Source organism: Falco peregrinus, chromosome 8 (genome assembly GCF_023634155.1).
Source record: "Falco peregrinus isolate bFalPer1 chromosome 8, bFalPer1.pri, whole genome shotgun sequence".
Taxonomy (NCBI): domain Eukaryota; kingdom Metazoa; phylum Chordata; class Aves; order Falconiformes; family Falconidae; genus Falco; species Falco peregrinus.
The window spans coordinates 16,388,060-16,414,565 of record NC_073728.1 but is presented as its reverse complement, the minus strand read 5'-3'; the positions used below and the strand labels follow the sequence as shown (position 1 = coordinate 16,414,565).

Genomic DNA, 26,506 nt, shown 5'->3' with positions numbered 1-26,506 from the left:
AGTAGAAATTTGCTGTCTACAATAACTACACGTTCATATGAACTTACTGTAATATTTCATATCATAAAGAAAAAATGTGGGGTTCCCACCTGCAAAGGTAGAAGTTTTGTTACCAACATGTGAAATACATTTAGCTTACTTCCCAGTGTTGGAGGTGGGCTGTTTCAGTAAGAGGCACAGAGCCTTTATAGCTTGGAAGCTGCTTAAAATCTTGGAAAGAATGTGAAGAAAAGGGTATATTCATCATCAGTAAAGCCAACATCCAGTCTCTTGCCTGGCTTCTTTAATATGCTACTTAGTCTGGTCACAAGCAAATGTTACTTCTGATGATCCAAAAGAGAGAGCGTTTTAAAATGTCAGGGAGCAGTAAAGCCAGGCATTGCTCCACCAGGAAAGGGAAGGCAAGCTGAGACTGAGCATGATGACCAGGCAGGTCATTTAAAAATTTTAAAGTATTGTGAATCTGTTTTTCGATCACTTTTTTTTTTTTTCCCCCATGGGTTTCAGAGGAATGCTCTTCAAGCAGTATCTCCTGCCACCGTGGAAGTCTTGATGCGTGTCTTAGCAGACTGTGACAACTGGGATGACAGGAACCCTGAGGAGGTGAGCAGGAAGGCAGAGCTGACTCTGAAGTGCCTGACAGAAGTTGTCCACATCCTTCTAACCAGCAGTTCTGACCAGCGGCAAGTGGAGACGAGTACAATATTGGAGAACTATTTCAAGCTGCTTAATTCGGACCACTCAGCTTTACCCAATCCGAGGCGATGCAGGCAATGGGAGAGCAGATTCATAGCACTACAGATTCAAATGCTGAGTGAGTACCCACTTGTGCAGTTCTTTTACATATCTCTTGATAATTACTCCGAAGCAAGTAATGACTGAACCGTGATAGTAGTATGACTGAATTTTCTACCAAAACATGTTCACTTGGCTTAGCAATTGAAAAATTTCAAACATTTCTTCATTGGCATTACTTTAGATGTATTCTTTTTTTAATCATTCGCTGCAAAAAAACCCAGAAGAAACCTGAGCAGATTGCTCTCATTTAACCGGTGTCAAGATTCACAGAGTGCCAGTCTCCATTAAAAAAAAACCAACAAAACTTTTACTAGGCAACAGGTAATACTCATAGCATCTTAATAATTGCAGAATAAGATGGTTCTATAATAATTTACCCGTGTGGTGGCTGTTTTGTGATAGTTCACTTTTCAAATGATGTTATTATAAACAGTGGCCAAAAGTGATGGTCTGAAACACTTGGGTTTAAGTCACTGGATAAGAGCTCAGGATTTGGAGGTTTTTCCACTTTGATGTTCAGAAGGGGAAATATAAATAAAAGTATTTCTTTTCCTAAACTTCCAAAAAAACCGGGGCAGTAAAAAATGCTTATGGTATAAGGCTGCTGTGGACTGTAGAATGCAGAGTAGTTACTTGATGAGGAAGCAAGTGTTTGTGTGCTTTAAATAAAAAGCATGCTGCTTATGTACTCACAAATGGCAGTGACTTTAAACAGAGCCCCAGAGAAATCGCAGATACTCAGTAACTGAATTTTTTTCCAGATGCAGTAGGTTACATGATAATTTTTACAGCATCAAAATGTTTGGCTTTAGGCCTAGTGCTCTGTGCTTAAAATGCATGTTGTTCTTGGTCAAAGAATTCACAGCACATAGTTTGTTGTATAACTTCCCCCTCCCCCCCATGTTTATTATGTACTGTGCAGAAAAAAAACAAGTTTGATGGATTTGGGAAGTGTTTTGTCTTTTGTCTTTGATGCCAGTTCTGATTTAATTTTATAGATACCATCACAGCCATGTTGGACTGCACAGACAGGCCTGTTCTGCAGGCAATTTTCCTTAACAGTAACTGCTTTGAGCATCTCATTCGACTGTTGCAGAACTGCAAGGTAAATTTTCCCTTATCAGGATATTTTTAATAAAACATGTGGTTTAATATTGTAGGTATATTAATTACCTATATATATTTTTCCTGAATTTGATAAAATTTTATCATGTCTGCATACTGGAAGTAAACTTTGGATTAGTTAGAGCCACTAATGCCATGAAAGGTCTGAAAGATCCAAGTTGCTCTAAAAAAGTTGGGTTTTTTTCTTTTTTTTGCTTTCCCCCCACTAATGAAGTAGAGGTGTTTCTTGTCTGTCTTGTCATTAAAACAATGAATGCTTATTTTGAGCAAAATACCTTTGTAGATCCTGCTCAGTCTGTAAAAGCTGTTAAGGGTGTTACTGGAGCCAATTCCCGGCCCCTCCCCCCCCCCTCCTTTTTTTGGTGTTTGGGTTTTTTTTTTTTTTTGTTGCTGGTTTGGTGTTTGGGTTTTTTTTTTATTGCTGGTTTGGTGTTTGGTTTTTTATTTTATTTTATTTTATCCTGTCACTGGATTGCTAGGAAGTCACTTACAACTGCTGCCAGACGGAGGTCTGAATTCTGATTTCAGAGGCATATTTTTCTATTTAAAAAAAACCTTACTGGTGTGCCTTTGTGTTTCAAAATATTTGAGTCTTGTGTAGCTGGCATAAAACATGAGCTCAAGCTGTTACAAATGTTCTTTGATTGTTCATCTCCTTCTATACAGGATTTAGTGTTTACTTAGATGTTGTGTTTTCATCTCAGTTCCAGATGGTCATAATTTGCGAGCTAGTGTCTTCCACCGATTGCTTTGTAGATTTCATTTTTTCCTGTGCCAGAGAACATAGATGTGATATAACTCTGTGGAATATTGTGTTTCTTTTGGTGATATGTTGGTGACGTTACTATTTTGAGCTCTTCTAGTAGTAGATAATTTAATGCTAGCTACGGTATGCAGTTTGATTCAAATCCATTTATATTTTGGATTAGAACGTATTTCAGTGCAGTGATATATTAAAATACATGTGTTTGGTTTATCTCTTAACTGTAGTTATGAGTGGCAGAATGCCAACTGACTTGGTGTTTTGAATGGTGTTTGTAGTTTCTTACCTCCCCCTGAAAACACATTGTTTGACCTTTCCATTCTCCTCTTCTGTTTGGGAATCTGTGCCTATTTTTGTACTGACCTTGTACTCCATAAGAAATTTCTTTTTTAGTTTCTTATTAAATGATCAAGCAGTGTCATGTTTACCTGTTCATGGAGACTCTTGCTATGTTCCTACTCTCATATAAACAAGTGATGGGATTTAAGAAAGCAGGAACAGCTACTCTATTTTTGCAGCTTGCTGCTTTTATTTTTATTTTGCCTGTATGTCAGTCATAAGGTACCCTCTTCAGAGGGTTTTTTCCTGTGATACAGTCTCACATATTACTGTGATTGATTGGATATTATTACGGACAGTTTGCTATATAGTGGGGTTTTTAACCGTTCACAGTCAAAATACCCCCAAGGATGAGAAGTGGGAAGAGGGTGGAGACTGGGAAGGTGTATATTTGCGTTTTCCAATATACTGTATCTCTGTTGTTTTTCAAAGCCGAAGAGCAAAGGTGAATTTAGCTGTGGAATATTTTTCTGTATTAGCTGAGGGTGGAGACCCTATTTCTGGGTCTTTTTTCTTTACCTATGAAAATCTTGCTACTGGCTTCACCAGCGAGCTGTGTAAAGCATGTTGTGCAGCGCTGCAGATAGTGGGAGAGCCTGTACATAATCTGAAGGTCAGAATGGGAGTTGGAGCTTGCAAATCGGAAGTGCAAGAAATTTCCATGGAGAGGAGGCATAAAGAAAATCCATGTAACTGTTTCTGCTACGGATAACCCAAAGAACTTAGGGTATTGAAGGCCATACTTCTAGTCATACTTCGTAGTCATCTGCGTTCAAGAGTGTTCTAAAATTTAAATCTTTTGTTTCATCTTTGCTGGTTTTAAAGGCTTATAGGCAAACTCTCTTCACTTAATTATGCTCTAGGGTTAGAGATCTGCACAAAAGCTTTTCAGAACTGCTGGGTTAAGTTTTGATGAGCTAAAAGTTGCTTTTTTGCCCGTGACATCTGAAAAGAGGGACTGCACTTTAGAGATATCAGGCGGTGGTTGTTCTATACTGAATCATTTAACAAGCTGCTTTGTCGGTCCTAAATCTCAAACTGTCGAAGAGACTTTTGAGCAAAGCACAATGACCTGTAGCAGTATGCCTGGTTAAAAAAACATAATATTTATTTTAAATAGAAGAATTTATTACAAGATCCACATGTTTTTAGGATCTATTTCCATTTTACATGTGTTATCAGAATTGAAGTAACCCATGTGGAAAATTTGATGGTGGTTTTTGCATGTCTGCATTTGCTTCTGTTTAATGTTCTTATTTCCACTTGTTAATGTTATAACCTTCTGAGGCATATTATAGCTATTCTGCAGTGTTAAATGCTCTTGACTCTGGTGTAGCTTTCCAAATGACCTGTGTTTCTAACTATGTGCTTTCACACCTATGTAAGTCAAAGTAATATCTTGAGCGTTGTCCTTCTGTTTGCCCCGATTTATAGAAGTTGATTTCTCAGGTCGTTCGTCTTTAGAAAGACTGCCTAGGAGATAATGGAATAAAATGTATGATGAAAAAGAGACCACCACAAATGCTTAGTTTTTACGCACTAAAGGAACCTATTGGAGTTGTTTTTGTTTTGTTTAGTGTTGTTTTGTCTTTTGGTTTTTTTTTTTGGAGGGAGGACTTTAATTTAAAGATTTTGATCAGAAAGGTTTTTAAACACCTCAATAGAATCTAAAAACAGAAGATAAATTTTTGTCCTGATTAGGTGACAGCTAAACTTTGCACACAAAGTGACTGCAGTCAATTATAAATTTGAGGTGAGCTTTAAACCTGCAAATTCAGGAACTAACCAGGCATCTGGCTGCTATTCACAGAGCAGTTTCTTAGCTGAAGATGCAGTATAGGTGTATGTTTAATTTTAAATTATTTACAACCTCTCTGGTTCTTAGGATGATGGCAGAGGTATTTTACCCTTCTTCCTGTCCTAATGACTGTGTGTCCCAGAAATTCTGCTACTGTTGCTGTTTGAAGATTAAAATATTCTGTTTTGGTATCTTCAGTCTTCACCTAGGATGAATCATAAGTGGAAAATGGTGAAAAATTTGTATTCATTTCTTTGCTGATGCCCCACTGTTGTGTCTCTTTGAATTTTTGAGAACCTCCTGTCTTGTTGCATATTTTAAATGAAATGACAGTTGCTAAGCCAGTGACCAGTATAAGTTCAAGATAGGTCCATTTCCTTGTCTTGGCAATCACATATTTTCATTTAATGTGGAGGGCGAAAGCAATTACTATTTAGCAAAAATACGTTGTAATCTTCAATACTGTAAGAATTAACGGAAGGCTAATATTAATGGAGGATTGTCTCTCACTAGTGTGAGAACTTTTTTATCTTTTTCCTTTTTATCTTTTTTCTTCTTTTTCTCTTCCTTTTTTTTTTTTTTTTTTTTTTAAATGTGAAATACAAATCCAAGGCAGCTTTCAAGGGTTTGGCTGCTGGTAACTGTTTAATGCAATTATTTCCATTATTCTTGTCTCTGTTTCTAACAGCTGTTTTTAAATGCTAACAATAAAGTGGCAGACAAGAGTGAGAAAGACCTTGCCAACAAATTACTGACAGAAATGAATGAGGACCAGGTACCTACCTAACCTGTTTTTTGCTTCAGTTCAAGTCAAGACACAATCACAGGAAAACTGATTCCTGTGCTTCACCTTAACCATCCTCTTTAAGCCTTCTGCGGCAAGAGGAACTTGTGTTGCTACACACATCAGTATTTCTTGTCTCTGGAAAATAATTTTTCTGTATAAAAGATTGAATTCAATCTCAGTTTTATTAATCTGCTTCAAATTGCAGATATTTGCAATACATTGAGTCTCAGTTATGCTTCTTTTAAGGAAAAGGTGAAGTACATGAATGAAATCGAAATAAATTCTATCAACGTGGTGGTGATTTTTTTTTTTTCCTTTCCTTCCTTTTCCTCTTTTTTGCTTCTTTGTCTCAGCACTGTGGTGTTTTGGATTCTGGGGCCTTGTTTGTGAATCTCAATGGTTGTATTTGATGTCCTGATTTTTTGCTTGTCATCAAGAACAGATGTTCACAAAACAATGGACAGGCTGAATCAGGGAGGTAGGAATAGCCTGTTGTTTTAATTTTCCCAAAATATTGTGGGAAGTTCAATATGTAAATTGTTGTCGCATTGATTTTATAGTAGAATGATTTGTTCTGAGTAAAAATGTAAAGAAACACTAAATACAAGGTATGGTAATCTACGTATTGTGCTTCTAACTAACAGCTTTGACTTCTTTTAGAAACTCAGTGTAACACTCTAACCGCATGCAAATGTTTCTTCACATCTAACACTATCTTCTGATTCTTGATACTTTATTTGCAAAGTGTTTGATACAGTATTTCAGAGATGATGAAACAGAGTATGTTTGTTTGCACAGTTTGGCTAATTGGGTTCACTGATGGATGCAAAATAGTACTCCAACGTTTTTGCCCTTAAAACCACCATAGAAATACCAATTTAAATGAGAATTATATACCCCCCCCCCCCACTCTCAGAAGATGACTTAGATTGGAAGATGATGTTAATCAATATGATAAGGCTATGGGTGAGGCAGCCACCTACTGTGCTGGTGTGACTTATCTCTTATAATTTATGTGTGTGTTATGTTGGCATGTAGGGACTTGGATGGAAAAGAAAACACTTTACAAGAACTGCAGGTGCGCTTGTCCAGCAGCACATACACACATACTGAAAGAGGCTTCCTAACTTGTTTTCCTCCCTCCCTCTTGAGGTTGTCCATTAGACGCATGAGGAAAACCTGTTTGTCCATCAGAATATTTGAAGTGCAATGTGTGTTGTGAATGCTTCTCTCCTCTGGAAGTATGTGGTTAGTTGTCTACCGTTATGTGATTCCTTGTAGGCCATGGGGTTATAACATTTGGACTGGTGGGGAGATGATTTTTGAAGCATGTTAGCAAACTCTTGGTTTCCTTCCTGGCAGGAGGGCACAGTATAGATTTTTGGAGCTGAACTGTCCTTATGCATTTGTGTGTAACTTTTTTACCTACTAATTTCAGGTGTTTCAGGGACACCTAGACTGCTTGGCAGTATCAACCATTCAAGCCCTCACAGCAGTAATGCACAAGTCTCCAGCTGCTAAGGTAACAGTATATATGCAGAGGTCTGTTTGCTGTAAGCTTGTTGATCTTGCTTCTAGTTAGTGTTTTTATCACAATATCTTGATAAACCTTGCCAATGAAGATGAGCAGATGGTGTTGACGCACTCCTGCCAGATAGGAATAGCTGATTAGCGTCCCTTATCCCTTTATATGTGTCTAATGACTGGACACTGAGCCATCTTTCTATCAAAACTGCAAGACCAGACAGTTATTGACAGTTGCAACCTCTGTAAAGGAAGTACATCATTACTTGTCCCATGAGTATGTGGGGTACAGTTAATGGATATTGGCAGGAATTGTCAGGCAGGAGCTTGTGTTGTAGTTTTATCATGGCTTTAAACTAACTTGGGATGGTATTGCCATCCAAATGGTCTTGTTGTTCCCCTGCCTGTCCTTTGTAGTTATTGTGGTTTGATAAACGGATAGGTTGTGGTTAGTTTGTGAATCTGACTGGAAGCTAAGGCTACAGAAAAATAGTGTATTTGCTCTTTGATTACTGAGTTCATTAGAGTCACCCTGTGGTTGAATGATTCCCTAGTCTTGGCACAGGGAAAGGGTTGTGGATGCACAGTGGAGACTAAAGGAAGAGTGGGAGTCATTCAGTTTGGTTGCCACTTGCAATACAGTCTGCATGATAAGTGACAGGCTCAGTTATGCTCCTCCAGAGCATTACTCAGAGTGCTTATTTTTCCACTGACTCTGGAAAGCCTGGGAAGAGTTTTGCTGGAGGTGGAGACTGGCTGTGATTCACAAAGGGTCAGTAAAGTTTTCGGTTTTACCTCCACTGCAACATAATGTATTTTTTCTTTCCATGTTTACTTAAGCAATCATCTCACTTCTGTTGACAGATCGATCCTTAAAAAAAAAATCCAACAAAACCCCTCCAGCTTCATTTCAGTGCAAAGTACAGCTGGGAAAAGAGTATCCATCCAAGAGTGTGATATGTTGGCTGTTAACTAACTAAACCATAAATGGATGCTAGTTTGGATTTTTCTGCTTGACTTTTTTTTTTTTTCTTCATGTAAAACCGATTTATTTTCAAAAAACTTCTCTGGAACACTTCTCTAGTTTTTGAAGTGTTTAGGATGGGTGGCTTTTAATCAAGCTCATCGAGGAAAAACTTTCACTCAGAAATTAATATCTGAATACTTGTAATTCTCAGGGGAATCCCTTCATTTCATGCTATAGCTTGCATTAAAAAATGAAGCTATTAGTATTTTGTGGTAGAATTATCATGTTGATTATACACAAGCAATTATATTCTTGTATAGGTAGTTACTAAAATGTAACTTTGATCTTTTCTTTCTCTGCATGCTGCAGGGAGATCCTTCTCATCTGCAGTGTGCTGGAGATAGCACAATGGACATACCAAAAAGAGTCTTCTGGCCTGCAAAACATTATTCTGGCATTCCAATTTTTTTGTGTCTAATATTGTGTTAAATTAGAACCTGCTGCAGTAGACAAGCAAATCTTGTCAATTTTATTTGTTAGTGAGACTGGGATTTTTATCCTCAGGAGGTCTTCAAGGAGAGGATTGGTTATGCACACATATATGAGGTACTAAAATCGCTGGGTCAACCCTCACGGGAATTGCTGGAAGAACTCATGAATATGGTGAGATGTGCTTGCTTTGAGTGCTGAAATGCTTATATCTCTTCAACAGTATTTCTATCCCTATTTTATCATATTTTATGTCTGAGTTTTCTGCTGTTTTTCAGGCTGTTGAAGGTGACCACATGGCTGTTGGGATACTAGGCATTAGTAATGTCCAGCCCTTATTGCTGCTTATCCAGTGGCTTCCAGAACTAGAATCACATGACCTGCAGATTTTCATCTCAAATTGGTTGAGGCGAATCTGCTGCATTAACAGACAGAGTCGTGCCACATGTGTCAATGCAAACATGGTCATCCGTATCATTGAGACACTAAATTCCCACTCTGTACTCCATTGTACTTGTGCAGAGAACCTGATTGCCCTTTTGGGGTCTTTGGGGAGCCAGTCGATGGGCTCAGAAGAACTGCTTCAACTAATACGGCTCCTGAGGACTGAGGAACCAAAACAAGCTCACCCTTACGCTGTTCCAGTGATGCGAGCCATTCTAGCAATGGCCCGGAAGCAGGGCATGGCTAGTGCCTTGCAGTATTTCAACTTGTACCACAGCATGGCTGGAATTGCTGTTCCATCAATTCATAAGTGGCCAGGCTCTGCATTTTCTTTCAACGCTTGGCTCTGTCTTGACCAGGACCGGGTGGACCCTAGCGCAACTAGCAAAAGCGGCAAGAGAAAGCAACTCTATAGGTATAGTTTCTATAACTACTTCAGCAGCACAAGTCTAGGTCATTTGTTCCCTGTGGCATATGGTACCCTATGACATGTGGTACTTCTGCTTATCTTCATAGAATGCAATGTATAATGCTTGGTTTGTGAAAGGGAGTAGTTTGATCTGTCACCAGAGCCAGGCTGTTACAGGAATAAACATGATTTTTCTCCAATATAATGCTCTGTTGTCTACAGTTTCAGTATCCATAACTACAAATTGTGTTAAAGTTCATAGCTTAAACAAACAAAATATAAGAAACCCCCACCCCAGAACAGAACAGCCTTCTCACTACATCTTGTAAAAGTAATGAGATCTGTTTTCTATAGGAGAGCACAGTGAAAAGGGCACTTTCATTTGCTTACATAGTAGACATTAACATGGCTGGTTCTTGGTATAATTTAACTTTCTGGGTACTAACCTTCAGCAGCAAACAAAATGCAGAATGGGGGAATACTCGTTGAAGGATCTCCTGCTCATTTCAGTCCATTTTACTGCACTGCAGTTTCAGGGGAAATATTGAAGAATGTAGCTCTCGTTGTAACAGAATTAGTATTTTCCAAACCCTTGTGTTTTAGAGTGTTACTTCTATTTATGAGTAACCATGGTGGCAGGTGGAGACCCTTTTGGATTCCATGGCTGCCCTGTGTATTTGCGTAGTGCAGCCCTGATGAAGGGTGCCGCCTGATGAACTGCCACAACACACTTTCTAGGGTTTGTCAGTGTGGCCCGCTAATGATCTTAAGTAGACTGTAGTTCTAGAAAACCAATGTGGAATTGCGCTAAAGAAAAAAAGCTGTAATTGTATTTCAGTGTGATGATATACCAATAACTGACTGGTTTTCTACCATTTTATGTATGATTTTAAAGACATTATTCTAGTTTTGGGAAACTGAAACAGTAGTGTATTGAAATTAATACAAAAAAGCAGATGTTTAAAATTGCAGTTTCAACTTGAAATGTTAAACACATACCTGAACCAAAATAATTAAAAATTATCTAGCTGCTATGTTTTATGGTGTTTGATTGTGAGACAGCTTATGTCTGTTGAGGTTGTTTATCACATTCATGCTTTCCGAGTGTATTGTGCTTTATATCAATAGATGCAGATATTAGTACAGTAGTTAAGGCATCCACTTGGATTAACGGTGCCTAAGGGTATGTAGCAGGTTTGATAGCTGTTCATAACTTATATTATTTTGTTTTGGTATTCAAGTGCTTAAAAAATGAAAGGTTTCTCAAGGCAAACTTGTGCTTGCAGGGCTGATTTGTAGATAGCTGCTTACAGCTGATTTTCTTCATTATATGAGTGAAGCAAGATATATAAGAATGACTACATTTGAATCTGGCACTAAGGCAAGGTTCTTTTTGATAGATAATCACAGGTAAAAAAAATCACAGATGACACATTGTCTTACAGTTTTAATGCAGATTTAGGTATAAAATTAAACATTGAACTTTCTGCATTTTCCAGAAGAGTTATTTCATGTGCTGTTTTGGTGTTTACAAAAAATAAAAATCTGTGTATGACACTATGATGTGAAAGGAAGGAAATGGAGAAAACAGATCTACTAACTGTAATAGTAACGTCATGAATCTGCAATAGTAGTAGCTTTACCAGGGGCTGATGGCCACAACTTAATTGACAGAAAGTGGCACCGGTTGCGGGCCAGTCTGTTTTTTATTACAATATTGTACTTTCAGAGATTGCAGCAGGAAGGACTTTGCTTAAGCTGTGTGGGTCAGACTTGAAGCATTACTTGTTGGGACTGAGGTTATGTTTTCATGTAAAAGATGGATGGTTACAAGCTGCTTTGAGAGCTTTGTGGATCACCTTTGGCCTGCCTGTCCTGTGCCTTGGGGTCCCTTCCTTGAGGCAGTTCTTTGTCTTGGTGGTTTTTTTTTTTTTTTTTTTTTGGAACAAGAGCAACAGCCAGTCAAATAGTAAATATTGGACCAGTGACAAACGGCTTAAGTTGGTTCTCTCCTTAATGAACGTACTCTTAGATGATTTCCAATAGTTTTGATGAAGTAAGTGATTGTGTGTTTTGTTGTCTTTTTATGCAGCTTTTTTACAGGAAGCGGTATGGGTTTTGAAGCATTTATTACGTGCTCTGGGGTACTGGTGGTTGCAGTTTGCACAAAGAGGGAATATGCAACGGTGATGCTACCTGACCATTGTTTTTTTGATTCTCTCTGGGTAAGATCTGATACTGAAAAACATTTTGTTTAGGGTTGTACTGTTAGCTCAAAAGTCAGTTTTTTGGTTGTTTTACAAATGGTCTGTTTTGTCATATTAGATCTGTTCTAATGTAATGAATGATCTCAATCTTGAATAGCGCAAGCAGTTTCCATGTAGAACAGTGGTTGATTGAGCTGAATTATGCCTATGTTATTAGGCATTTGTTACAGATAAGCTGGTTACAGACAGTACTTAGAGATTTTTTTTTTTAACCTGCAGACTTTTTTATATTAAATTATAACAAGCATACGTGGCTGTGGTGCATGTGAATGAACAAAATATGCTACTGTTTCTGCTTTGCCCTTTTCTGTTCCCATACTTAAGGACTGATGTGCATTATCATAAAAGAGCTGTATCTGTTTCTCTTCAAAAACCTGTTTATGTGTAAACCACTTTAAAATAGAAGCAGCTGATAGGTGGTCTTTTCTTCTTCTTGATGCTTTTGGATTTATTGTCTGAAGTGGTTTCCTCACCAGATTAGTAGAGAAGGAAGCTAAATATTTCCATACAGTCATTTCACTGCTTTGTACTAATGACTGAATTCTTTTATATCACTTAACCAGCACAACATAACTATTGTTCACATGCCTGGAAAGAGGCCCTTTGGTCAGAGCCTTGTGTACATCTACGTCAATGGACAGCAGAAAGTCTCTGCCCCACTTCGATTCCCTGCCATGAATGAAGTAAGTTCACCTCCTGAGTCATACCCCTGTTGTGATGAGCTCTCATGGAACAATGAGAACATAGTTGCCTTTTCTAATTTGGAAATTGTATAAGAGTTTAAGATGGCTTAGCCTATTGCTAATAAGCTTCTGTTCAACTTTGGACAGTATCCAGAGTGTCAATTATATAATTAAGCATTAATTAATGCTTGTTTAGTCATCTCAATTTAAAAACAAAACAAATAAAAAACACCAACTTGATTAGATTGTGGGGGTTTCCTCAAAATAATTACCTGAGCGTACTGACATAATTTGAATGAAATGTAATAAATCACAGCTCTCCCTGTAGGATTGGTGTGACAGTACCCAGTGAGGAATATTCACAGTTGTTTTCAGCAGTAACTTTTCTTACTGGTATTTTCTCTATGTTCCCTTAATATGCTAATCTTACACCTGCTTTATTAGCTGGATAAGCAGGTTAATCTAATAATTTCAAGTGTGTACACAATTAGCCTAAAAAACCACACCAGCCATCAGAATGAATATGTGTCATGTTTGGTTTACTTTGTAAGCATTGTCCATTCTTTTTGTGGAGCAAATCCTTTTTAAACAGGGCTACAACACTAAACGTTCTTCCCTCTTTTGTAAGTTCTAATTTGATACTTGTTTAATATGTTGAGTGAATACTTAAATTGGACACAGTCATAGTAAAATCAGTATAACGCTTAAAAAATGTGATTAAATGTAATTTCAATTGCAAGATAAAACTCTGGATTTTGGCCCATTTGTAGAGTAAGCACTGTAAACATCAAGGTAGCTAAAAGCAAGAGAAGTAAGCTTCCCATGAGAGCATCTATTTGAGTGAAATAACTGATACAAGAAATGTGCAGTAGCAGATATGCTGGGCTAGTATTTTGATATGTAATCCAGAAGAGGAGTGTTTACCAGGGTATCCAGAGCACCATCCTTCCTGCCTCTGCTCCTGCCACAGGTGACACAACAGCTGAGGTAACCAAATTGCTCTTAATTGGAGCAAGGGTACTCTACTCTTGTGGAAGATATATGCTCTTTTTTTTGGCCTGCTGTGCTGTGCTGTACCGGGGCATGCTGGAATTTGTTGCTCTCAATTTAGTTGGTTTAGTTCAGGTTTGCCAGAGAGAGTCTTCAGATTTACTTTGTAAACTGTGAAAAAAGGAAGTTAGATTTACAGTATGTGTTTTGGTTTTTTTTCTTCCATGTGTGACTCTTCAGTCTTTTACTTCTTGCTGCATTGGTTCAGCTGGTCAAAGAACAACAACTCCTCCTCCATCTCAGATACCAGATCCACCTTTTTCCTCCCCTGTTATGCCCCATCGGACATCACTTGGGGGCATTCTCTCTACAGGAGGTTGGGGTGGGATGCTTGGAAAGCCAGAGCTCATCACCAAGATGATCTCAGCAGGGACTCAGGACAGTGAATGGGGATGTCCGACATCTTTGGAGGGCCAACTTGGATCAGTTATAATCTTTCATGAAGCACTACAACCTCCTCAGGTGAAAGCATTGTATTTAGCAGGTAAGTGGTGATTGTACTAGTTTTAGTGGCATAAAAGGAATGAGTTATGGAAAAGACCCCACTGAGCTTTGCTCTACACAGACACATAATGAAGAAGTTACAAACCAGAAGAGCTGAAGAGCTGACCTAAGTGAGAGGGCCTTGTAACAAACAAGCTTAAAAATGGAATAAACAGTTTTTTATTTTAAGTATTTTCATTATAAGTGTTGTTTAAAATGTTATGTTTGCATGAGCTCATCTATTTATTTTATGTACAGAACTGCCAAAATCAAAATGTTAGGTAGTATTTTCACTTGTAATTTTTACTTTTTTGCTACAGTTTTCCTACATGTGAATTTACAGTTAACTCTTTAAAGTATTACTCTTGTTTTGATAGGGTACTTCAAAATTGATTTATGCTTGAGGATTTCTCCACAAGAATCAGTTAATAATTAAGGGGCCATTTAAAAAAAATACTCTGATAAGCTATGTCTTACAATTCAAGGTGTTTAAGGTATTAAATTCCATCATGAATTGAGCTTGTTAAAGATGAGCATAAAAACACTTCTGTCATCTAAGGGAAATATTTTGTATTACTAAACAAAATTATTTTGAAAATTAGTCATTTTCTGGACATTTGGGCTTGATGACAAAGAGATTGTTGACGAATATGAGATAGGCATTTGTAAAGTCAGAAACTTTAGAGCTGTTTGAATGTATAGAAAACCACCTCTTTGTATAGTTGTAGCTTTTTATCCACCTCTTTGTATAGTTGTAGCTTTTTATCCACCTCTTTGTATAGTTGTAGCTTTTTATCAAGAATGTATTTCTTTTTAAGCAGACCCTATGGAATGAATGATTTAAGTCATAGAGACTACTTCAAAGCATGTCTCAAATAGGTATGGTTCAGAGTGTCCTATTTGTTGTTGCAACAAAGTATAGTAGTATAAAATTTGTGACGGTCATCATCAATATCCAGTGGACTCCTAAATATTTACGTTATAAATATATTTTTTTTTCATAGGTCCAAACTGTTTAACTCCATGGAAGTCTCAAGAAGCTGAAGTAGCAGACCTTCCCAGTAAGGTACTGCTTCATTATACACCAAAGGTATGAAACAATACATAATTTCTCTTTGATTACACAGTGTGCAGTAACTTCACAGTATGTTCTAGACAGTCTTTTTTTTTTTTTTTTTCCTTTGCTGTTGCTGTTCCATAGAACAGGTGACCTTGCCATCTTTATGCTGTGGTTATTATGGGAAGATAAGGAGCAGCGAGAGCTTTCTTAAACTATAGTCCTGTGCAGAGATAGTAGGTTTTACTCTTGGCAAAAGGGCAGAATTACCTTGTACAATTGTGAATGTCAAATCTGAGATAACATTATATGATGTTCCAATGGTTCCAAATTAAATACTTTAATATCAACACAGTGGCACTAACTTCCTGAAATATATAATGTGTATCATTCAGAAATCTGAAGTGTTGGAGGATCTGTAACTTGTTTCCTAAATGATGTTGTAGCCTCTTCATTTGTTTAACAGGCCTGCAGAAACCCAATTTGTCTTGACCTGTCTGCAAATCTTTTACATGGAAGACTAACTGGAAACAAAGTAGTTAACTGGGACATCAAGGTAAATGCATACGGAGGAAGCAGAATCTGATGTAAATGACAGTGGTTGTGTGTGTTCACCTAACTTTTGGAATGCTGCAAGTTGTTATCATAATGCAAAATACAGCATGGTTTTGTAATGAGAATTAATGGGTTAATGCTGTAGCCGGAGTACTGTTACATTACATCTATTGAGAATTTACAAGGGCTAGCTACTGCTCTTAATGTCATAGATAATGCATTAAGATGTTTTGGGGTAGCTGACTACTCTTCATCATCTGTTCAATGCTTGTTGTGTATTGAAAGCATTTGGTCATCTCTAGGGGATTCTGTCATGGTTTTCTTACAGTCTTAAACTCTAAATTAGATGAATTTAGGTTTAAGTTACCACTTGTGACTTTTTTGCACTGTTAGTCGTATGAAAAAAATGTTATTGCAATGCAGTCTAACTTCAGAAAAGGTGTGGAGTTAAAATACAAGAATCCGGCATCTTTTTAGGAGATAAGTTAATCTAGCTATCTCATTTACTTCTGGTTTGGGATTGGCAGGGCTAGGTGATCTCACAGTCCAAAAGCCTCACTTCAGAGAAAACACCAAATATTCACTGAAGTGGGATACCTAATTCTGTCTCTGCTTACATGAGTTGTCCAATATATTTTCCTTATTGTTGGATACATTGGGTTATCTGATTGTTACAGGCTATGCAAATCATCTTTGCTTAACTTCTGCTAGTAGTTGCAATTGGAGCTTAAAATTTAACAATTTCAGGCTAGACCTGTTTCTAGTCTCATGCTCGACCAAAATATAGGTCAGTTTTGCTATAACAGAATGTTCGGTCTTTGTTTTGTTTTCTTAACCAACATGCAGGGCCCTTATGCCCTTCTGGTTAATCAGTTCATTTCTTAGTCTCATGCCCCTGACAGTTCAAATCTGACTTTATACAACAGAATTAAAACTTGCGATTTGTCAAATTAACACTGCCAATGAGATTTAGTATTAGTGGTTCAGACTTCGATGGTGCTCCACAAACAGAATACCATTTAGGCAAGTTACATGTCCATTACATATCTTCTGTGTAAAATAGTAAATGGTCTTCTACTTGCTAGGTCATGGAGAGGAGGAGGAAACAGTGAAATGCACGCCAGCTTAATAAATATCTTTTTGTACCTGTCTGCTTTTGTTCCCTGATCACTAACACACATTAATATAAAAAATCAGTCAGGCTTAGTTCTGTGCATGAAGAAATAAAGTTATTTGGACTGACAGTTTGGTCCAAAACCAATGACATAAATAAGGATTTATTTCTTTTAAATTTAGATTTAATGTATCCAGTACTCTTTAATAGGCAGAATCTTTGATTAAGGACTGTTAGCTTTGAGAAAAAATAAAATCCAAATCTGAGTGTAGGAAACTTGTGAGTAGAGTACCACATTTTTTTTTTTTTTTTGTCTTGAGGAAAAATGTATGAGCAAATAAATACGAGCTGGTCTTCTTTTTTTATTTATTTTTAAAGAACAATGAACAATCAACTGTACTGGCACACTAAATAAGGAAATACTGTTGGAGCTACACTGTGCATAAGCTGACTTGTGGATAGTAATGATGAGAAAATTTAGAAACTTCCTAGTTAATTTTGCTGATATGAATAGTCTGAAAATACTGCAGTTTGTTCTCTGTACCCAGTAGTGGGAAGAGGTGTGGGTGAGGAGTGTTTGTATCTCTAGCTTTATGGGAAAATAAGAGTACAAGTTTTAAGAGAATCATTCCTTAACAAACATGATGGGGTTTAGCACCCTCTTGAGGAAGACTACAGTGAGGAAAAAGTTAATGCCTTTGCTGCTGTATTGTGGGTCAGACAAATTCTGGTTTTCAACTTTAAGTTGATTTCCATTTCCCAAAACTGCAAGTCTGTGATGCCTTTTGTTTAGCTCAACAAACATAGAAAGCTACATCCATGAGACCAATTTTACAGATTTAAAAAAACCCCTTTAATTTAACTGTGCAGTTTTGTTAAATTCACCTTCGTGGGCTGGAGAAGGGGGGTGTCATCATAAAGACACATGGATCAGAGTAACAACTGAAAAAATAGAAAATGATGGAGAAAGAAAGGATGATTTTCTCCACTTCTCTCCAGTATTTTTGGCTGGGAAGGGAGAGTGATATCCCACATTAATCCTGGCTTGCAGGATATTGGGGTTTTTTGGCTGTGAAAATTTTACTACACAACAGTTTTCAATTGCCCAGCTTAGTCCAATGAATAGGTGTCTCTGACTAGCTTGCTGAGACCCTGTTTTTTTTAAGTGACATTGTAAGTCACTTCTAGAAATCTTCTGATTTGAATACATTGTACCTTACCACAATAAGCATTGTTTGAAGTCTCTTCCTATCCCAGCTTGGGTAGGGAAAGGCAGCTTAGGAGACGTGAATTTTTAAAAGAGGCTTAGAATTGAGGTATGTGTAAAGCTACTTTAAAAAAAATTAATTTTTTTTTAAACTATCTGAAGTTGAAATCTTGCAGTAATAAAACACAGGTGTGCATCCTCTTTTCTTACTGCTTGCTGGAAGTAACTTAGAAATCTGAAAAATAAATTCTTCCCATTTTTAAAATATATTTAGCAGAAGATTCTAAGATCTGTATCCCTCAGTTTCCCATGTTTCAGTTGGGGGAGGAGGAAGAAATGTAAAAATGCACTTTCAAAACAAGAGCTGACAGGAAGGTGTGTGTTTAACTACAGTGTCTAAAACTTGCGCAGCTCTTCTTAAACAGTGTTTTAAACTAGTTTGAAAGTGGCATGTGAAACATTCTGATTAATTTGTGAGTATGTAAGATTTCTTGTATTTGGAGTAAATTTCTGTTACATAGTTTAGGGGATTTTATTTATGATTACATTTTTCTCCTTTTCCTGTTGATTTAGGATATGATCAACTGTATTGGTGGAGTAAATGTGCTCTTTCCATTGCTGGAGCAGATCAGTTTTCTCGGTGGACAGATGCCTGAGAAGTCTGAAGGGGAAACTCTACCTCCAGAACTAGTTACTCCTGTAGAGGGAGACTGGGTGGTATTGTCATCCACCAAGGCGTCAGGTAGGAAAGTACACTTGAACTGAAATAATTTTTAAGCTTGATTTTTAAAAGCCTTCCTGTGAATGACAGGAAGTAATTTTATTATGTGCTTGCTTTTCTGGAGTACCTATGTAAAGCTGAAAGCCTTTCTGTTCCTAGATATCTGATGTAGGTACTGAGCACCAGGAGTTCAGCACTATGTAAAATTAACTTACTAGTGTATTTCAAATGTAGCTATATTTAATAGCATTATTTTTCTTTTAATCTTTTACTATTACATTAGTGTAAAAGTGCAGGCTTTTAATTTCTGTTCTGAAAAGTTGTTCTGATTATTTTGAGAAACTACGCTTGATGCAAAGTCTACTAATATCAACAGGAGGAGCTTTCCTACAATTTTAGTGCTGGGTCAGACAGCCACACAAAGACTTTGTAGGGTCAGAACAGTACTGTTTAGCCTTTAACCAAACTTTTATTTTCTTAGGATAATGTTCAGACTCCTACCTCTTGAACACTCTATCAGATTTCAGTATTTTTAAAAAACAGGAAGGAAGCTTTAAAAATAGATTTGTAAAAACTGTGCTAATACTGACAACGAGCTTTGATCTTAACAAAAAGAACTGGGAAATAAAACAACTGGGAAATAACACCTTGCAAGGAAAAACAGGTTTTTTGTGTGTGTGTTAAATATGAAATGGTAAAGTAAAAAAAAAAAAATACATCTGTGTCTCTTAATTTTTTGCGTATCATGGCTAGAAAGTGTCAGTTTGTAACTACAGAGGGAGAATAATTACAGCATATGTAAAAGATTGTAACTGAAGAGAAGTTTGTCTGTAACCTACAGCCAGATGGATGAAGCAGCTGAAGTAAGGACCAGGGTCGCTTTGTTCTGAGTGGCATGGAATGAATGTGACTCTGCACTGGAAGAATCTAAAGACAGCCTACAGCTAGGGAACAAACAGAAAAGGAGTTGAGAAGTTCAGGAAATAGTGAGGAATATGAACACCTGATTTTACTTCTTCCCCTCTACTTTTATGCAGTGGTCCAGCAATAAACATGAGGCTTTTGGTACTGTTCTGTTTTGCAGAAGCCCGTCTGGAGAAGAACATTGTTGCAACTTTCATCTTGATGATAAAACACTTTATTCAGAGACATCATGTTAATCAAGAAAACCTCATTCACTCCCATGGAGTTGCCACCTTAGGAGCGTTGTTACAGAAGGTGAGCAAATTTGAGAAACAGCCTTCAGTAGTGTATTACTTCGAATTCAGTCCTGATGACTTCGGAACATTCCTAGTTTGGCTGGATTGTGAGGGTCTTCAAAGGTCTCAATACATGTTTTTCTTTCTTGTGTTTCTGAAAACAAGGAGGTGTGAGGAGTTGGTCTTGATCTGCTAAGTGAAACATGGTGTTTTGTCTTTGTTTCATGTTCTGCCTTTTTTTATTATAGATACTGTGTTGTATGATTATTCAAACACGACTGGTTTTGTGTTTCTTGTATTGCTTTAATGGAAGCAGACATTGCTGTAATGGATAAAAGAATCTCAAAATTTGGTTTTAAAAAAATATAAAGGATTGTTTAGGAAATTGAATATTTTGAGTGCTAATGCCTGTTGTTATTTTTAAAGGTGCCAAGCAACTTAATGGATGTGAATGTACTCATGGCTGTACAGCTGTTGATAGAACAAGTCTCAGTAGAAAAGAACATGCAGCTTTTGCAGCAGATGTATCAACACTTACTTTTTGACTTCAGTATCTGGAACAGTGGGGACTTCCCCTTTAGAATTGGTGAGTTCTTCAAGTTGGGCAACTGCACAAAGAGACAGTATTCTTCACTTGACACAAATAAGTATCTAGGTTCTAATATAAAACTTCATATTGTAGGGCATATACAGTATCTTTCTACAATCATCAAAGACAGCAGAAGACTCTTCAGAAAGAAATATGGTGTGCAGTTTCTTTTAGACACGCTCAGGATTTATTATGGGTATGAATTTTATCTCTTTTACCTCATTTATTGTATGTGGCTGTTGTGTTTTTTCCCCCATTGTCCTAGTGAGAGAACTAATAAATAAAACTGCAGGTTGGCTTCTGGTTGATTTAATTGCTACTTTTCCTTGGCTTTAATTTTTATGATAGGATTCTATAAAATATATGTCAATGTTAGTGCTTGGAAGCAACATTAAAATTACAAAATGGAGGATTTTTACCATTATGAAAAGAGAGGATGTTTATAATTTTAAATTCTTTTATATCCTTGTGGAATATTGTACTTACTGAACTAGGACTTTCTTAGGAATTTAAAAGTTTAGCTTTCAGTCTTGGTGATTTATATCTGCTTATGAATAAACTTATGTCATGGAGAAAGACTGGCTAGAGACCTTGCTTTTTCCTTTAGAAGGTGGGAGGGGGGAACCTGAAATCCTGACCTGTATCAAGTCAGTACAAGTCTATGTTTCAGGGCTTTTATAGCCTTAGTAAGTCTAATCTACTATTGGTTATTACTATTCAGTTGTATTACATCTGTAAAAATTGATAGCTTGTGCCATGATATCTGGGTAGATGAAAAATTACAGAACTAGCATGATCAAATAGCTATTAATGTGTCATGAAGAGCTTCTTTAGGTTGTCTTTGTCGGTGTATAGGAGTGGCTGCAAAGACAGCGATTTGGCTCCTGATGACCTTAGAACAATACGGACATCCCTCTATGGACTGATCAAATATTTCCTGAGCAAAGGTGGAACACATGAAGAAATACAGAGCATTGTAGGATACATAGCTGCCACCACTGAGGAGGAGCAGGTATCCAGTATGGCATAAATTAATAGTTTAAACTGCTCATGTTTTGATTTTTCTTCTTGGTGTTTAGAAATCTTGTCTTGTGTGCTTAAAAGGGATGGGTGGGGGGCACATACGCACAAAAAAAGACCACAAGCGAAGTGTTAATTATGCCTGGTTCTGTTTAGTTGTAGTTGGGGCTGGTTATAGAAGCACATCGGAAACCTGAGTAAATGCTCTGCAGCTGGCCATATTTTTGCTGGTTATTTTTTTTCTCCTGAAGAGGGCAGAAAGCACATGATGTGTAATACTGGCATTAGGAAAGTTCTCTTAGTTTACCAAACCAGATTAATTGGACTTGAACTGGTCAGAAATTGTAATGATGCCATTTCTATTTTGTAGACATCAACAGAAATTGAACTTGCTTTGTAGCTCTAATTACAGTTTGATAAGTTGTTCTCTATATAGAAAAAATGTTTCAAAAACCCAGAATTTTAAACGCAGTAATATTGAGTAGACAAAATGTTTATTTTATAGCAAGCAAAGAGTAAAATTTAAAAGCCAATAAATTTTTCCCTAAACAGACCATGAAGCCTGAATGAACTGTGGATTAATTTAGTTGTCTTAATTCTGCAGCTCTGTGGAATTCTGGACGTTCTCTTCAGCCTACTTCATTCTAGCCCAACTCCAGACCAGCTTTTTTTATTGCTTTTTGAACCAGGGAATGCTGATATTCTTTATGCACTGTTATTGCATCAGAGGTACTCTGACAGGCTTAGAGAACTTGTGTTCAAGGTAATGAATTGAATTATAAGTTCTTAAATTAATCAATTGAATGTAAATTTGCATTTTTCGATGGTCTGACTGCAGAAGTGTATGTAATTGCAAAGATAGTAATCATCAAAGTTTTCATTTTTTCTTCTGTCTTCTGTTATGGCTTTTTTTTTACTGCCATAGTCACAGTGGAATTGGTGTTCTCTTGAAATAAAGTATTTGGATCTTTAAAAAAAATAATAGGTCCATGTTGTTTGAGTTGGCGTACAAAGTAAACCTGAAAAGCAGTGGACCAGCATGTTATATAGTGCACAATTAAGTTTAAGAGGTCTGGATGCTCCCTTGTTTTTATTTTGCATTTGTGTGTACTTTTTCTTGCAGATAGTGGAAGAGATGCTGAAATGTACTAAAGTTTATGAACGTAGTAAGCACCGTATGAGACTCAGAGAAGTGGGATACTCTGGACTGGGACTCCTTCTGAATGAATCACCAGTTACTGTTTCTCTGATTAAAAACCTCCTTAACCAAGTTCTATATGCAGGTAATTGGCAAGTGTTGTGTCTACCATTAGTGCTCAGAGGCAAGCATACTTGGTTTTTGTTAGGAAAACCAGAACTGTTACCTTACAAAGCTGTTCCATTCAAAGTTCCCATTAGTTTCAGCTAATGTCTTCTAAATTTAGTTCTCTGAAGGTAGTTCCTTTTACTACCCTTGGCTGTAAAGGTGACCTCCAAGGCAATTTTAAATATTTAGCTGTTACATTCTTTTGCATGACACTGTTTGTATTGTTTTTTCTTTCTCCCCTACAGATCCTGCTGTGAATTATAAAGATCTCATAGCTATAGTGCATCTGGCTCATAGATCAGATATAAATGTGAGAGTGGTTATCTGTAGAAAGGTTAGTTGTCGTCTTTAAAACTTGAATTCTGTTCTTTAAGACCATAAGCTGTACAGTGTGGTATCTTAATTATTTATTTGAGACACAGTGGTGGTATTTGTTGCTACTGTTTCCTTTAGCAATTATTTATGTTAAAAATTAAGCACATCTGTCACTTAATGTTGATTTTTTTTTTTTAATTCAGGTCCTTTTAAAAACCAAACCAAAAAGAAAAGCTTCATTTTGCTCTAGAAGATTCTCTTAATTTTCTAGATTCTCATGATTCTCTATTCTCTCCAGCCTGTAGAAAATACAAGTTATTAGACTCCTTGAATTACTGAGTTTTCTCAAAGGATGCTTAAGACAATGATAACAGTTTTGTTTTTGTTCTTAATACATTATTTTGATGGAAAATATTATAGTTCAAAAGAGTGGTTGTGGATGCAGGGAAGAGACAGGAAGAAGCGGTGACTTTTTCCTAAACTAAGTGCTCTCTGGCTCATATAATTGGAATTAGTACTCAATGTAGCTGTGAGGCACTAATTGTCTATTTAGGTTTCTCTAAGTGAAAAAAGTGAAATGATGATGTACACTAGTGGTAAGCTATTAATACTGTAGCTTTCTTAATTTTATCTATTTAATAGTTCCTAATCAAACATATTTTCTGTTTTAGATTTTCTTTTTTTGTAGTGGCTGAATAGGATTATTAGTTGTGATAACTGACTTTTGCAAGAATTGTTGCAGAAGAGTGGCTGAAATGTGACACTTACCAGTATGCTTTGATAGCTTTTTTTTTTCCTGCCTACTCCTGAGAATTTTTTCTTTTTCCTCAAATCTCATTAGCAATTATATTTCTAATGAGAAGAATGATTTTGTGGCTTCTTTGCTTATTACTAACCAATTGTGGCTCTTTTGCAAGGTTCTAAAAAAATGCAAAAAAGTTGTAAGATCATGAAATGTCTAGTTGAAAAGCTAGAATGAATGCAGTTACAAGCTAAAATTAATGTGTAGGTATGGGATATCTTCTCCTGTCTTTAGGTTTTGCACCTCTTGCATTCCCAACTGGATGCAGCACAACAGATTTCTCAGCAGCTGGGCTGGCAGGACACTTTGATTAGACTGTTCCTGAAAGAAAACTCAGAGGTCCGGATTGGCTTTAAAGAGAGCAGGGCTGATTCCTCAAGGGAAGAGGAAAAAAAGCCTCCTGCTGGAGAGCTTCAGAAACAACCTGATAAGACAGATGGAGATAAACCTGGCAGCTTTGCATCTGTTAATGGTCTGTTTGATCAGTGGAGTTTAGAAGACAACAAATCCCTGGATGTCCCTGCTCATTTCTCTGTTATGCCCCTGGAAGATGCGCCTACAGCAGAGATGTCTTTTAGGTCAGAGGACCGTGAAGAATTGTGGCACAGTAACCCTTCACATTTGAGTTTAGATCTGTCCAGTGTTGACTCTTACGAATTGGGTGACATGGTGAATCAGATGACAGATAGCCAGCCCAGCACACCATCACCTACAGAGAGCACAAAACCATTCTCTGGGCACCATGACAAAGAGCTGGGTGTTATAAACGACATGGGCTTCACTGCTGATCTTTCGCTATTTGAAAACCAAGGAGTAAGTAATTCACTCCCGACGCAGTTAATTTATCCAAATGTCTGCAATTCCTTTTCATTTTTTTAATCATCTCTCTAGTGGATAATTACTGTCCTTTTTTTTTTTTTTTTTTTGTCCCTCCCATCTTCCAACAGAAAAGTAAACAATATAGCACTCTTAGTGCTATATATATAGTAGGGATATTTCCTTTTGCTGTGTGCCACCTTTTTTGGTTATCTAGTTGGAATAGCTTTGATGTTAAAAAAAAAAAAAAAATAATGAAACCACAAACAAACCAAGAAGAGACTACAAACTCCCCCACCTCCCTTCTGTATTTCAACACACTTTAACTTCCAAAGGAGGTGTGGAGCAGACCTGCTGTGGAAAAATCAAGGGTATCTAAAGGTCAGGTTGAAATAATGATGTCAAAGTGAAGTCAGTATGTATTACAACATATAAGCAAGGCAGAGTCTCTTATATTTGCCTTTTCATATATTTAGCAATTGGTCTTTAGACTGCAGAGTTTTCAGAAATGCTGAAGCGTGCAAGCATAGGGACTGTGATGAACGAGAAACATCTTGAAAGTTTTTCTAGACTAGGAGGGCTGTAAATATTTCTCTTCTTTTGTAGGGGGGTGATAATGAACTCATACAGTTACTTACAGACATCCTGCTGTGTATAATGTGGAAAGGCATTGAAAAATCTGACGATGCTGCTTGGATTGAGAGAGGACAGGTGTTTTCTGCGCTGACCAAACTGGGGATATCTAATGAGTTGCTGCGACCTTCAGATGAAATAAAACTCAAGTGAGTGTACACTTCAAGGACAGGCCCTTTCATCCCTTTTGAGGAAAAACAGAAAAAGTAAGGGGCATTAGTGAAGCTGGGGGAGGGGTGGGTGTTTCCCGGCAAGATGTACTTTTCTTTCCTTTCTCTTCACATGCTATCAGAAGTATATTCCGCTGCCCATTTAGTAGTGTCATGTGGCCATAAGGTTTTGAAACTGTATTGCAGGTTTCATAAGCCTCTCAAAATCTCTTTTACCTCATTGGCTTATTGAGAAGACTGCCATTAAATCACTGCAGACTTAAGAGCTTCAATTAAATACTTAATTGGATTTTTTTAAAGCCACTTACACTTAGAACTTGCAGTAATTGCTCTGGGATTTTGTTTTTCATGCAGCTTGCTGGAGAAGATGTTAGAATGGTCAGTCACTGACAACAGAGATTCAAAAGCTCTGCCTACACATGCTGAAAATGCCTTCAAGCTCTTGCTGATTGTACAAGATTTCCTGCAGGCAGAAGGACTAGTTAATTCAAATTTATGGACAGAAAAGGTACAGTAACTGCATAATGGAAGGACGGTATATAGCCTGAAATAGTAATGAAACAGTTGTCAGCTTGAATACAGTCATCCCTTCTAGGCACATGTTTTGAAACTAGATATTACAGAGTAAGGGTTCGTAGTGCAGTGGATTAATATTGCCCCTTAGTGAGTAAAAAAGTGTGAATATTTACTACAGGGAATGTAGTTCATTGTGCAAATTAAGTAGGCCTGTAAGTCATACTCTTTATTGAAAATCCAGGTCTCTTCAGACTGGAAAAATACTTAAAAAATGCAGGAGCTAATGAAACTGTCAGTTGTAGCCTAAGCAGATTTTGCACAATTTATCAGTATGTATGACTCATTGCACGCCCTGAATAAAAGACCAGTGAAAACTCTTGCTTGTCAATTGCAAACTGAGAGATATCGCTTTTGGACTGTGACCCATAATTGGAGTTTCAACATGATTTTGTGCATTTGTATGCAAATAGCTCAATTTTATGTATCAGAAATGTGAGGTCTGAGGAAGAAAATTACTAGAAAAGACTAAGTAGTAAGGTAAAGAAGCTTTCTGTCACCTG

General features: G+C 37.1%; 1 protein-coding gene across 7 annotated transcripts in view; it reads left to right on the top strand.

Annotated features, from left to right (window-relative positions):
* The window catches only part of NBEAL1 (neurobeachin like 1), an 89,294-nt gene that overhangs the window by 30,929 nt on the left and 31,859 nt on the right, over positions 1-26,506 (top strand). For 5 of the 7 annotated variants that reach the window (XR_003554288.2, XM_055813068.1, XM_055813069.1 and 2 more), the window contains 22 exons: positions 508-814; positions 1,797-1,903; positions 5,512-5,598; positions 7,049-7,132; positions 8,666-8,764; positions 8,869-9,449; positions 11,536-11,668; positions 12,274-12,393; positions 13,624-13,927; positions 14,931-15,016; positions 15,450-15,539; positions 18,433-18,601; positions 19,665-19,798; positions 20,206-20,365; positions 20,462-20,564; positions 21,224-21,380; positions 21,993-22,151; positions 22,512-22,671; positions 22,940-23,028; positions 24,046-24,624; positions 25,234-25,409; positions 25,785-25,938. Coding sequence is in view for 6 of the 7 variants with exons in the window: in XM_055813068.1 (XP_055669043.1) it covers positions 508-814; positions 1,797-1,903; positions 5,512-5,598; positions 7,049-7,132; positions 8,666-8,764; positions 8,869-9,449; positions 11,536-11,668; positions 12,274-12,393; positions 13,624-13,927; positions 14,931-15,016; positions 15,450-15,539; positions 18,433-18,601; positions 19,665-19,798; positions 20,206-20,365; positions 20,462-20,564; positions 21,224-21,380; positions 21,993-22,151; positions 22,512-22,671; positions 22,940-23,028; positions 24,046-24,624; positions 25,234-25,409; positions 25,785-25,938 (4,038 nt within the window). In the remaining variant the exon portion in view is untranslated. Of the gene's footprint in view, positions 1-507; positions 815-1,796; positions 1,904-5,511; positions 5,599-6,675; positions 6,859-7,048; positions 7,133-8,665; positions 8,765-8,868; positions 9,450-11,535; positions 11,669-12,273; positions 12,394-13,623; positions 13,928-14,930; positions 15,017-15,449; positions 15,540-18,432; positions 18,602-19,664; positions 19,799-20,205; positions 20,366-20,461; positions 20,565-21,223; positions 21,381-21,992; positions 22,152-22,511; positions 22,672-22,939; positions 23,029-24,045; positions 24,625-25,233; positions 25,410-25,784; positions 25,939-26,506 lie in introns of those variants that run through there. The other 2 variants (XM_027786282.2, XM_027786283.2) reach the window with 2 other exon arrangements.